At 37.8% G+C, this 14,460-nt stretch overlaps 1 protein-coding gene across 1 annotated transcript in view; it reads left to right on the top strand.

The window, feature by feature from the left end:
- kifap3b (kinesin-associated protein 3b) overlaps positions 1–14,274 on the top strand; it is a 32,209-nt gene extending 17,935 nt beyond the window's left edge. The window contains exons 16-20 of the mRNA XM_082172372.1: positions 914–1,012; positions 2,019–2,104; positions 6,277–6,442; positions 6,801–6,882; positions 13,011–14,274. Coding sequence (XP_082028498.1) covers positions 914–1,012; positions 2,019–2,104; positions 6,277–6,442; positions 6,801–6,882; positions 13,011–13,095 — 518 coding nt within the window. The 3' untranslated portion in view covers positions 13,096–14,274. The remainder of the gene's footprint in view (positions 1–913; positions 1,013–2,018; positions 2,105–6,276; positions 6,443–6,800; positions 6,883–13,010) is intronic.
- The last annotated feature ends 186 nt before the right edge of the window (positions 14,275–14,460 follow it).

Genomic DNA, 14,460 nt, shown 5'->3' with positions numbered 1-14,460 from the left:
AGGGCAAGGAGGTGGAGGGCTAAGATAGGGGCCGTCCCAACATATACAGCTCCTCTCAAAGAGAAAAAGAAAAGAAAGTTCTTGAATTGGCCACTTTTTTGTTATCCCACTCCAGACACAATGGTCTCAATTACATGACATTCAACATCTGAAATGTTTTTGCACTACGTGCCATAAAATATTTTGTATCTTTGATCACAACAATACAATAACAAATCTGACATTTGTTTCCCTTGTGATAAGCATTATGTGGCAACGCTGCATTGACAGATGCTTGGGTATTGTTTTATTTACATATCATTTCAGCACTTATGTTCGTATACTCGTTCATTGGCTCTTTCTCATCTGAAGAGGCGTTGACATGTTCTCTGTGATGTTATTTGTAGCTTGTGCAAAGCTTGTACAGCGCCTTGCTGTAGCGGTATTCAGTATCTGGTCCCATGGAGCAACTAAAGCCTCTTTGCTATCATTCTTCTAGAGGAATTTCGATCCCAGGGGAGGAGTTCATTCTGAGCAAGATCAAAATTGAAATAAAGGCTTTTATTAAAGTTAGGAGGGGGCCGTTACAACCACACAGTTCTCCATAGGAGCTTTCTGTATCGTTTCAGAGGAAAAGTTGATACTCTCGCCAAATGGCGGCTTCTCACGAGAGCCTTCATACATAAACATGATCCACTGGAGGAGGTTTTGAACATCAGCTCGCATGAACAGGCACCATTGGATAGGAAATGCCTGCGCAGCTGCTCTTTAGTGTGCGTGTTTGTTAGTTTTCCCGTATTGCATTTCAGCTCAATGCTGATGTGCAGATATTCTCGTGATAAGGAAAGGATTGTGCCTTCTTCAAATGAAGCAAAATGCTTTATTTCATGAGGTCAAAGTAATGTTCTTCATTTGCTTGTGTTGCTGTTTCCAGCCCAACAGGAAGACGATGAATTTGTGTGTCAGATCATCTACGTCTTCTACCAGATGGTCTTCCACCAGGCCACCAGAGATGTCATCATTAAGGACACTCGTATCCTTGTTACAATAAATTGATTTTCAGTGTATGGTATTCTCAGCAGATGTTTTGTAAATGGTCTTTGACAGCTGTTTGGCCTGTGTTCACCGATGCATTGATACTGTTGGGTTCTTCAGTCTTTAATACTGCAGCTTCATGTAAGAATGCATGCGTATTTTCACGTCTAGACGTTTTGTCTGCACTGTAAAAAGTGGCAAGATACAATTGTTACCCTACAAATCTATTTCTACTTGATCTAACACGTAAAAATGACTTTCGTTTGTGTAGCTTAAGTATTCAGGTTGATTCAGACATATTAAATAATGTTTTTTTTATGTTACAACATAAAGCACATTTTTTGGGTTTCATGGCAAAACATTTTATAGTACATACTGTGATGGCTCTGGGGTAGACCGACATCCAGGCCAATAACAGACCACATAAGACCCAGAACAATGGGACTCAAACTATATAAAGGCTATTATTATTTGGTTTTTAAGAAGTCTAAAGACCAAGACCACAAAATGTAGAATTTTGCCAAAAAATGTGTCTGAATTATTGTAATTATAAGATTATAAATTATAAGAAATTTTACAATAAACTGTTGAGCTGTTCAGCTATTCACACCCTCATACGTTTAACTAATTAGTTTACATAGTTTCTATGGCAAGATTGGTCAAAATGTTTGGCTTTATTATAATTAACAACAAAATATTACACTACATTAATAATACTAAATATGATCGATTCATAATATTAATAATACTGAAATCCTATCAATACCTTTACATTAATACACTTCAACGCTCTTACTCAATATTTAAGAAATGGAGAAGGTGCGCTAGGTGTCACTGGCTGTAACAAAATGTAATATTGATTGAACACAAATTTGGTTCGAGTTTTTACAAGATGTTAATGTTTTTAACTGATTGAAGATTAATTATGGTTATTGAGATTGAACACAGCAATTATTGGGCTTTAATTGTCAGTGAATTGTGAACTCCTTAACCGAATCTCCAAGAGGCCCCAGCTTACCTCATCGACCTTATGCATGACAAAAATGTGGAGATCCGACAGGTGTGTGACAACACTCTGGACATTATTGCCGTAAGTATTCTAAAACAACCCCACTAAACATGGGGTTGCACTCAAATCTGAATCAGAGACCTCTGTGTGTTTTTGCTCAATGCTGACCATGTGTGTTTACAGCGCCGATAAAATCTCTGCAGTTAATGTTCACTCACTGACATTAGATAGCAGTAATTGGTGGTGAACTCTGAGAGCCAGGTTTGTTTGGGGAAGTGTTTCATTCACTTTATTAGCCTGCTCGTTAAGCCTCGGCCACATGAAAGCGTGTGTGTGAGATCTGGTTTGTATCCGTGGTGACAGAGAAAGTGCAGATGTATAGCTCTGGCTCAGCAGACTGACATGTTTGAGCTGAGGCTGACGTTGGTATCAAGTATGCAGATTTACACTTTCATCGGCCATTCTATGAGGCAGTCATGTTTATGAATTGCACTGTTCCATCTCAAGTTAAATTAATTTTACAGATTAATTAGATATGAAGACTTACTTGAGCTCATTAAGATGTTTTTTCAAATTCCCACTTTATAATTAGCATTTGTTTACTTCATGGTAGCATAGTTGATATTTTAAAGGGGTGGTTGATTATGATTTCCCTTTTTTAACTTTAGTTAGTGTGTAATGTTGCTGTTTGAGCATAAACAACATCTGCAAAGTTATGATGCTCACAGTTCAAAGCAAAGGGAGATATTTTCTTATAAAGAAATTGTTTTTTTAAGGACTACAACAAACGGCTGGTAGGGACTACACGACATTTACATAAACCCCGCCCCCGGGAACGCAATTTATAGATAATCATGACAGAATATGCTAATCAATGAATAGAAGATAACTACACATAAGCTACATCAATTAATCAACTAACCATTCAGAAATGTTGTCTACATGTTGTCACTTCTTCTTAAGTCTCTCCATCTTTGTCTGACTCCGGTTTGAACATAAAAGCCTAAAGGTTTTTGAAAATTTCAGTGCATGTCTGTGTGAGTTAAAAGAACATGAGCTCTTGAAGCTCCGCCCACTGTGCTGGGAGCAGGAGCTCATTTGCATTTAGACACACACAAAAACAGTGTGCTTTTGCTCACTCTCAAAAAGGGACAATTTTAACATGCTATTTAAAAATATCTGTGGGGTATTTTGAGCTAAAACTTCACATTCTGGGGACATCAAAGACTTATTTTACATCTTGTGAAAAGGGCATTATACCACCCCTTTAAGATCATCTCCTACTGACAAACACACAGAGAAAGTTGAATTGAAAAATATGAAAAACTTTCTTTTTCTTTTTTTTTATTGCACATTGTAACATCTACTCCACTACTCCACGAGTTGTGATCCGATTTCAAAATGATTCTCAAAGCATCTACATCCTTGTAGAATTGACCTGATTTCCTTATTTTCTGACTAGAGAAGTATGACTGACGTGAATCATGAAATGGCCTTAATCAGTTACTAAACCATCTGCAAAATATTGTGTTGCGAATACAAATACTGCAGCTCATGATTCTGTGTTTTCAGTGTCTCAGAGCAGCTTGTTTTGCTGTAAATGCTGCTCCTCACGAACTTTTCCTTCATTTTTAGTCATCCTGAAGACCATGATTAGCTGGTTCAGGTGTTTATTTGGGGCTGGAACTCTACAGGAAGTTTTGCCATCCACAAGCAGGATTAGACTTTGTTTTTGCTTTTTTGAGAAAGTATCTAGATGCATCAATTAATATTTTTTTCTGGAAACCAATCTAGAACTGACATAAATGAATACTTGACCCAATTAATAATTAATTCACCCTCATGTCGTTCCAAAACTAACTTTCTTCTGTGGAACACATTAAGATATTTGAAGAATGTTAGTAGCCAAACATTTTTGGTCATAGAAAAAAACATTTCTTAAAATATCTTCTTTTATGTTCCACAGAAGAAAGTAAGTCGTACAGGTTTACAGGAGGGTGGGTAAATGATGACAAACTGTTCATTTTCGGGTGAACTAACTCTAAAATATTGGGTGCAGGTTTGTGTGAGTGTGTATTCTCACTGGCCCTCTGGGCTTTGCATCAGGCTTCTTGCCCCGGGCTCCCGCGCAGTTCTACGCTGCTGTCCACATGATGAATGGACACAGCAAAGAAAAGAGAAACAGGGCTTATTTACTCAGGTTCTGCCACAGGGGGCCTCGGCTGATTAATCCATATTTTCATTCAGCAGAGCAGGCGGCGGCAGTGCGCCTCTGTGGGCCTTTAGACCCTGGGACAGAGAGCTGGCCTTGAGCTCTGAGCCCCAGCAGCCCTCCTCCTGCACCCTCCACCTCTCTGTTGCCTCACCGTACAGAGCTAATGCTGAAAAAAAAATACATCTAATACTTTGTCTCAGCAGAGATGGTTTAACTTTTTAATCTTTCTTTATGGGGTGAGCTCTGTGCAAACGATGCTAGACGTGTTTCCCACTGCCCTGTGCCGAGAGTAACAAATTCATTCATTGTCTTTAGTTTAGTACAGTTATAAAAACCAAAAAGAAAAGCTTTTGAAAACTAGATTTCATAATGGGATAGTTTACCCAAAAACTCACCCTGTTACTCCAAAACTGTATAACTTTTCACGTTTTAAAAAGTTCAATGCACTTGATTGTCCCCAAAGAGGAATTTGTCTCGGACCCATGTTCCACAAACAATAAACAGTAATATGGTGCCAAACCATCACACAATGTAAAATACAAAACCGTCATAAAATCTTACATTAGAACAATAATTTAATTCGGTGAACTATCCCTTGAACTCAAGAAGTGTATTTATATTGTTTAAACCTGTAGCGAAAACAGATGCTGTTAGGGGTTGATGTGGCAAAATTATGCTCTCTTCAAAGAATAGAGGATATTATCATAGCAACAACATTCATGAGAATGCCTTCGTGAACTTATGTTGGGTTCAGTCACCTGGGGTTAAGGTTAACATAAAACTGTTTGCTACCCATTTTACTTCCATAATGTGATGTGAAGCAAGACATTCAACTAAAAAAAGGTGGGACTTTTTATCCATCTGGACTTGATTGGAAAATTGTCTTGTGTTTGGAAGACAGGGTCGAAAATATGGCTTGATGACCAAAAAGCAAAGTCATAGAAAATCCATGTCAAGACCAGAAACGTGCAAAAGGTTTCCATTTCAAATAAATTCTGTTCTATTCATCAAAAATATTAAGCAGTGCAACTGATTACAACAACAACAATAAGAAGAAATGTAATGTGAGCACCAAATCAGCATATGTCAATGATTTCTGAAGGATCATGTGACACTGAAGACTAGAGTAATGATGCTACAAATTCAGCTTTGCATCACAGGAATAAATTACATTTAAATAATATAAAAAATATAGTTATTTTAAATAGTTATAATATTAAATATTTAAAAATTATAAAAATATTTACTGTATTTTTGATCAAATACATGCAGCCCTGGTGAGCATAATAGACTTCTTTCAAAAACATACGTTACAAAATCTTACTGACACCCAAACTTTTGAATGTAGTGTATATGTGAATTGATTAAACTGTATTTGTTATATACTTAAATAACTGATTGTATAGTCACACTTCTCTCAGAAAGCACTAGTTCAGCACAGTTACATTGGAAGAGGTGTATTAAGATGGAGGTAGACAGACTGACACACTTGACATGTGTTGGCAAAAGAATCCAATAGCACAAAATCAACTGATTCCCCATCTCACCACAAGTGCAGGGTGTGCAGAAAGCTTACGGCCATGTGCGACGTGTGTGTTGTGTGTGGCACTTCACCCAGTCTGTGGGCTGTGCACCTTTAATCACTGACCTCACTGGATTAAACCAGAGTCTGTTTCTCTGTGGCTCCATCAGCGGCCACAGCCTATAGGGAAAACCCTGCTCAGACAGAAGCCCTCATTGTGGGATGAAATATATCTGCTGCGGAGGGTCCGGGTGGTGTTAGAAGTCTGTGTAACGGTAAATGTAAGATTGCCAGGCATGACAGTGTATGGGACCCTCTCGCTCTGATATTCACTGGAAATCTCTTGTGGGGAGTTCAAGTAGAACTGGCGCTGAAATGCAGAATGCCAGCCCTGTTTTGACAACTTAAAAAAAAAAAAAACATGAATTTACACAGCTGTGTGGTATAATTTAGGTTAGAGGGGGAGGAACACATCTCAGGCAAATAAATCTGCGTGTTTGTGTGTGTTCTGCAAAGGAGTATGATGAAGAGTGGGGGAAGAAGATCCAAAGTGAGAAGTTTCGCTGGCATAACTCGCAGTGGCTGGAGATGGTGGAAAGCAGACAGATGGAGGATGGCGAGCCGTACCTGTATGGAGACGACCCGGACGCCCTAGAGCAGCCTGATCTCTTCTACAGCACTGGTTAGAAAACACACATACACACCAAAACAGCCCTCAGAGGAACATGGCCGAGACCACAAAAGACACTCAATGTTTTCTTGTCTGCAGACAAGACTTGACTGACATCCTGTGCCACAAACTGACAGACATGGAAAGTTAAAACCCTTAGATTTAGATCAGATTTTCCGCAAGAATTGTGATGCTGTATTTTGGCTCGATTGTCCGTCGAGTTGGTGTCATCAAAGGCTTGTCGTAGTGAGAGGTTGTCAGGAAGATAAATGAGGAGAGCTGCTGGGTGGAAGTGGCTCTGCTGGGTCGCTGTCTCATACGTTTGTTTGCTTTATATACTCTGTGTGTGTGTGTGTGTGTGTGTGTACAGACGGTACGATGCCCCCTGAGCCAGGCCTCAGTCCAGACTTCTACAGCCAGTTCCACTCTCAGAATGGAGACTTCAACGCCTGGTGAGTGAGCAGCTGTTACCCTCATCAGCTTCTCTTACATTAAATACATATGTATATGTATTTTCTTAAATCATAGTCAAGTCACCTTTATTTCTATAGCACTTTATACAATACACATTGTTTCAAAGGAGCTTTACAGTGATAAACAGGATAATAACAGAATCATGGATGCAAACAGAGATCAGATCTGTTGTAAAGCAGCTCTCCATTGACAGTGTCACTAGCTGAAGTCTGTTCAGTGTTGATTCAGTTCAGTTCAATAACTGTGTAAAGTTCATCAATTACAAAATTAGTTCAATTTAGCTATAAGAAGCTCTACAGAAGACAATTATTGTCACTTTCACTTTGTGTCAGTTCAGTGTTGATTCGGTTCAGTAACTGTTCAAGTGTCATCGTTGCGAAAATTATCAATTATGAAACGTCGAATTATAAGTCGAATCAGCTATAAAGCAGCTCAGCTAAAAACAGTGGTGTCATCATCTAGTTCACTAGACCTTAGTCAGGGTAGCGCCATGTTTCATTTTTGACTAATGAAATCGAGGCTCTAAGGGATAAAATAGAGTAATTTCAAAGGATTGTATTGTTGTTTAACAGCAATCTGATTGCTCAGCTGATGAAACATCTTTCCGAAAGAAAAAAAAAACTTTCAGTATTCAGTACAGTTTAAAAAATTGGAGTTGTGAAAATTAAATTGTCTAGGACCGTTATCCTGTGTGTGCCATTTTATAGACTGGATGTCTATCCCTCAGCCTCGTTTTCATCTGCGTTAAAGGGTTAGTTCACCAAAAAATGAAAATTCTGTCAGTAATTACTCACCATCATGTTGTTCCAACCCCGTAAGACCCTTCGTTCATCTTCGGAACACAAATTAAGATATTTTTTATGAAATCTGACAGCTGGCTCACTTCTCCATAGGCTTCTATAGATGTTATAACTTGCTGGCCCAGAAAATGCATTAAAGACATCGTTAATATAGTCCAAGTGACTACTCATGCACAACGACATGAGGGTGAGTAATTACTGACAGAATTTTCATTTTTGGGTGAACTAACCCTTTAAGTTCAATATGGCGTCTAACCTGACTATGGTCTGTTAAGTTCAAGTTTGCAGTCAAATCGATAATATTGCTAACTAGTAAGTGTCCCCATCTAAGCTTGCCAAAGGCAACGGGCAAGGAACCCAATCTCCATTAGTGATAGAAATAGAGAAAAAAAACCTTGGGAAAAACCAGGCTCAGTCAGGGGACCAGATTTTCTCTGGGATTGGAAATCAACTTAGGACTGGCAATTAATGAAATGTATTGTAATGCAGTTCACTTAATTTATTAATTGAATGTAAAAGAAAAAACAAAATTATATACATGATATGCCAATTAATGAAAAGAATGATAAAAACACATATGTATTTGCTAAGAAATACCAATGAGTGACACATTCTTGGATCCCTTGTTGAGTTAAAAGTAGTTTGGAGTACTTGAGTTCATTTTTCAATTAATCGTTGAATTGACAACCCCAATAATTAATTATCTCAGTTTTTGCCCCCAAAAAAACGACAAAAAAGAATAGTGCTATAGCAGTACATCGCAAAATATTCTGGATATGGTTTGCTGGGCACAAAAACACGAACATGTAGTGTAGTGAAAACAGGGCAAGTGATGGTCCCTTTCGCACACTGGTCACAGACCATCAGGCCATTGTTATTGTTGATCCCTTTGAGTACACCAGTTGGATTTTGTGGTCTTCAGAGAACAGTATTTTTTTTTTAAATCCATATTAAATGTATTTTTGGCTTTTGTAAGTTGTTTAATCATTTGACGAACAGCTTTTCAACAAAGCACCAAGCAATATTACTCTGACGTTGTCTTTCTCTCTGTCAGTGAAACTCTATGGCCCGAAAATAAACATGCCTTTTAAGTCCCATGCAGCCAAATATATTGTCCACATTCCTCTGCAAACACACACACACACACACACACACACACACACACACACACACACGCGTACAGATGAAATAACATTTCACATCTCCGTCCACTCCAGTGCTCACATTGAATCTCAGGCTGCCAAAGAGCCGATCTGTGAGGAAATGGATCCGCCACTCGTATTTGAGATGCAGCTCTGATATAGTGCATACTTGCTGTTGTAGTCTAAACTTGCCCTGATAGTGCGTACTTGATACGATTGCTTTCACTGGACGTGTTTAATATGCGATGTGTGCTTTTTATGGAGAATGCTCTGTTTGTTTTGGCTGGGTGGGGATTTAGACGCTTTGCGGACTGACGGCTGTGGCGCTGAGTGCCGCCGCGCTGTCATGTGGGTGAGGATAGAGGCGGGGATCCAGATGGAGGGGCAAGTTCTCCAGCGGATCTTTGTAAAGTGATACATTTCAAATATACACCGAGGGGTGGGGGGCAACATTAGGGTCCTGGGATGAATGGTTTAATTTGAGTGGGCAGCTCTGAGTGACAGAGGTTACCATAATAATCAAATAGAGTCTCCGTCTTTACTTAAGACGCTTGTGAAAAGATGTGTGTGAACGCAGGCCCAATTGGAGTCGTCTGACTTCATGTGCCAACCTGAAACATGTATTTGATACACTCCATGTAGGGTTGTGTGGTTCTAAAATGGTACAGCAGTATCAAAAAATTACATTCACATTGAATATATTTGACAGTTTAATTCTTTAATTTATATATAAATGAAATCCAGATGTTTTGCTTGATTATAGTCATTTGCATTCTTGCATTCTGTGTGGCAGAATTTAATAATCATCAGCAAAATATATTTTTGCATACAAATTAATGAGAAGATCACCAGACGACAATAGTCAAACATTTTTGATACAAATACTAATGATCAAAAGTTTGGGGTAAGATAAATACCTTTTTTTATTTTTATGAATACTTTTATACAGCAAGGATGCATTAAATTAATCAAAATTGAAAGCACAACTGTTTTTAGCATTGATAACAATAAGAAATGTTTCTTGAGCAGCAAATTAGCGTATTAGAATGATTTCTGAAGGATCATGTGACACTGAAGACTGGAGTAATGATGCTGAAAATTCAGCTTTGATCACAGGTATACATTACATGAATTTAAAATACATAAAAAACACATGCATTTTAAATTGTAATCATATTTCACAATATTACTGTTTTTACTGTTTTTGATTTAAAACAAATGCAGCCTTGGTGAGCATTAAAAACAAAGTTTTACCAATATATTCTCCCAGGAAATAAATGAACTGATTTAAAGGAACAAAGAGGTAAACCTTGAATGCAATTTATGTTGCTTTGGATAAAAGCATCAAATAATGAATAAAAAAGTATATGTATGCATATTTAATGTAATGTGTATGTATATGTATACACACTTTTTGTATATGTAAACAGTATATATATATAATATACACTTATATAGGCGCAATGCACCAAAATCCAATGCAGATGAAAGAGAAACAAATGAGTAAAAGATCACAATATATGACCGTTTTGAATAATCATACAGTAAGCACTGCAATATTATTGTATTGTGTCCTACATACCAATATGATTATCACCAGAGCCCTGTTGATTCCCACAGATAGATGAGATACAGAATCAAGCTGAAACTGGTCACTCTGAGCATGAGCGGGACACACTGTCTGCAGATGGAAAACCAGTTCTGTGTGCGTGTCTTTTGTGTGCACACATCAGACTGACAAATCCGCCTTTATTCAAGCAGTGTGGCGCTGCGTGTCCCTAAAGCCTCGGGGAGCTTGGACGAGAAGGCAGGAGGAAAATAGAAAACAGGGATGTGGAGACGCAATCAGGCAAAGGAAGGGGGGAAAAAAAGGGGTGCTGTTGATTTGACACAGCCAAGGTAGGGGCATGTAACTGGAGACGTGACGGGAACACAAGATCAAAGCGCGGGCTGGAGAACAACTTGGGGAAAAAAGGAGGAGAAACGTCCTTTTTATAAAAGAGCCGAGACCCGTTTCCTGTGCAAACACACTCTTCTGAGCAATGAAACAATGTCTGGTTAAAAGGGCCTTTTTTACTGGCACCTTTGGCCGTTTCCCCCCAGAACGTCAGGGCCGACCTGGCTCCCTATGAGCTGTCAATCCAACCCCCACTCAGCTTTTACTGCCCTGTTTTGAAGCCCCGTGCAGGAAGAGGTGACAGGCTGCCTCATAATTGGACAGGAATGTGCTCGCTACGGATCACAGGCCGGGTCGGTCGCAGGACTGAGATAAATCGTCAAATCAGTTCAAATTCAAATGAGTTTTCTTATCTGAGTTCATTCATAGTGATATTTTTGGGTATTAACATCTTCCCGTGATTAATGACGTGATATCAAGTTGAACTAACTTGATGTACTGAACAAAACTAACCCTGATAACTCGCGGCTATAAATTATCCCAGGCCCTGAAGAACTTTCTTCCAAGGGAAGCCCAATCAGGTGTCGGAGTCAAAATCAGAGGCTCAGAGCACCTACGGGTGGCGTCGATCCGTGCATGAATCCCTCTTACCCGCTGTTCAAATTCAGCTCGACAGATCTGGCAGGCCAATAGGAAAAAGACATATTTTAGACAGCAGAGTGTGTGAGAGTCGGGGTGCTAAGGGGAGCTTGCTGTATTTGATTACTGGAGGTCATATGAGGCTAAAAACAACACAATGTAATATGGACACAGAGGGGCAAAGCAAACAGCTCATAATTTAAAGGCCGTAGGCCTGAAGCTGTTGGTTTAAAGGGAAGCAGACAGAGCCAGTGGCCAATTTGTTTCTAGAACCGCAGCACTTTCCTGGCTCTGTTCATCCTGAATGAGTGTTAAAAACCTTGTCGAGGTACAAGAAGGACAGGAACGTGTCACACCTCTGCTGTTTTACACCCAGGACACTCAAAAATGAAACATCACTGTTGTCGTTTTATTCATATATCTTAGTTGCTATGTTTTTTGACTCATCAGATTTACTTGAATAATGTAATAGTTTCAGTCTATTTACACTTAAATATTTTGTACAAGCAAATCATTTTGTAACGACACTGTACATGTCATAGCCTGTATTGTACGCTGCCAATGGGCAATAGTATGCAGTATGTTAAACCAGTATGTATAGGCTCATATACTGTAGGAGGTATGGCTTACATTGGCATGCAGAGCTCATTGAATTGAAATCTTGGCATTTGGCAGTCTTACATGGGACAAAATGCGTCCCATACTTTACTACGAATCTTGGACAGCAGGTTTTATAGAAAGTTTGCCTTTAATTTTATACTTGGATAACTTGTTTTTACATCTCTGGTTCATATCATCATAAACAAGATGACTCAGTCTTATTTTTGTTGGTTGATTTTTTTTTTCTGTGATTGTTAGTCTGTATATTTTTAGTGCATTCATGTATTATATTTCCTTTGTACACTTCTCATTTAACGTAATTATTACAATTAATCAATGTTGGTGGTTATAAGGTTATGAAATGTATCCAGTCGCTTGGACCACCACCAAATGGATCAATTTTTTACATTTATTTTTAGTAACATCTATATGTGTGAGAATATTTATACATTTCATTAAACCTTAAACCTTTTTTTTCTTTTTTTTTTTCAAAAATATACGAATATTTTTCATTTTCAGGAGTAATCGTTTGTACAGCTGAAATGTAAATTATACCGCTATTATTTCATAAGCACATTTTTATACTATACCCTTGTGCTGCAAAACTATTGCATGGAGTGCAAAAAGGTTCTGATTTGTGGCAAATTTTCAGCTTATTCTGATACTTCAAGCTCTCAAAAGTCATTCTTGGAATTTGAAAAGCCAGTTAGATAATGATTTTCATAGAAATTGTCTGTGTAAAATATATAAAATATTATACTTTAGTTATAGTACTGTATATCATTTATATTAACTTATGTTTAAATTTACAACAACAAGCTTAATGAATTAATGTGTAGTATCGGCACAGCACTGACACGAATACAGAATCTACATTAATCTAACAAATTGATCTACACGCACCTGATAGTCTCTCCTGATGATAATATGTATGGAAGAAGGCCATCTAGTGACTCTTAGAGGCAACCTTTTAACGGTAACATGATGATCAGAGTTTACGCTCACTTGATTCAAATCTCTTTCCTCAGTAATGGAGCTGAAGGACGTCCTGCCACCGCCTACGGCTTTCGTCCTGATGAGCCGTTCTTCCACGGGTACGGATCCAGCAGATAGAGCCGCTGCGTAACAGTTCACTACAAGACCGTTTTTATCTCCTTGAAAACTCGAACGCTGTGAACCCAACCAGTCTCTTCCACAAAATGTAAGCCCACCCTTGGATTTAAAAGCAGATTTAATAGCGAGACCTGGTAAAATGCTTGGTGATGCTTTATAATAACTTAAAAGTTCACATACATTGTTATATATTTTATATTCATATGTTTAGTTATAAATTGATTTTTTTTACTTTTTGAATGTACACAAATCTGCTAAGCATTATTACATTATGTAATAATGCTTTGCATTATCCTTTACAATGTATTAATATTATTTATGAAATATAAAGCGCTGTAGTTCAGTGTGTCTCATCTTTAAAGAGACACATACAGGTGAAGTATAATGTGCTGCATGCTCCACATACCACCAATAAAACAACTGACTCACTAATGACAGTTACATTTAGCATTTAGTCTATTTGATACATTTTATGTTTTGTTTTGTTTTTTAGAGAGAGTGCACTTTAAGTATATTCACTGAACTGGATTAAATGTTCTCATCTTCATATTAACTAAATAATAATCAGCTAAAATGTTATTAATTGAATATTTTATCCTGACATGTTACGATAATGAACTTTCGGCCAGTAAAACGGATTATTATGTAGCCACAGTTCTCATTAATCCGATGACCATAAACTGCATTTACAGCTTCATAAAGATGTAGCATTACTCACTTTATATAAAATATCTTGCACTACTTGTCATGTATAACAAAACTATACGCTGTGTCTGTCAGATTGCATATACAAGTAGACATCATTCAATATTTATTAATTAACTGCCTAACCATCTCCAGGATTCATTGCTGTGAAAATCATTTGACTCTCATAACACCACAAGTAAGGTGCTAAATGCTGCCTGTTACAATTTTATGTAGGCTAATTGTTTTTACTTGATTATTATATGTTTCTGATTGAGATGTAGCATGTCTGTTCATTTTTAAGTGTTATTTTAGAGTACTGTACTTTAGTTTTAATTTATCACAATGAATTCAGGACCGCTCTGTATTTCCAGACACAAAACGTGCCTCGTAACATCTTGGCCTTTGCTGCTATAATGATCCTGTGAGTTTGACAAATTAATGTGAATTGTCCTTAACTGCAAACAGAAGAAAATAAAACAATGCACTGATAAACCGTCTGTTTTGTGGAAATTTATTGAACAGACTCAATCATATGTACAAAGGTACTGTGTCTCATTTTCAGAAAGTCTGCTACAGCATGGTACAAAATAATTGTTTAGTGATCAGCATGATCCCCTGTTATTTACTATAAAGAATATGTCTGTACAAGCCAGCACAGCACACGAATAAATTAGTCCA

The sequence above is a fragment of the Leuciscus leuciscus genome, assembly GCF_965113295.1.
Source record: "Leuciscus leuciscus genome assembly, chromosome: 6".
In the NCBI taxonomy this organism is placed as follows: domain Eukaryota; kingdom Metazoa; phylum Chordata; class Actinopteri; order Cypriniformes; family Leuciscidae; genus Leuciscus; species Leuciscus leuciscus.
Note: the sequence above shows the minus strand (reverse complement) of the source record. Positions and strands in the feature narration are given on the sequence as shown.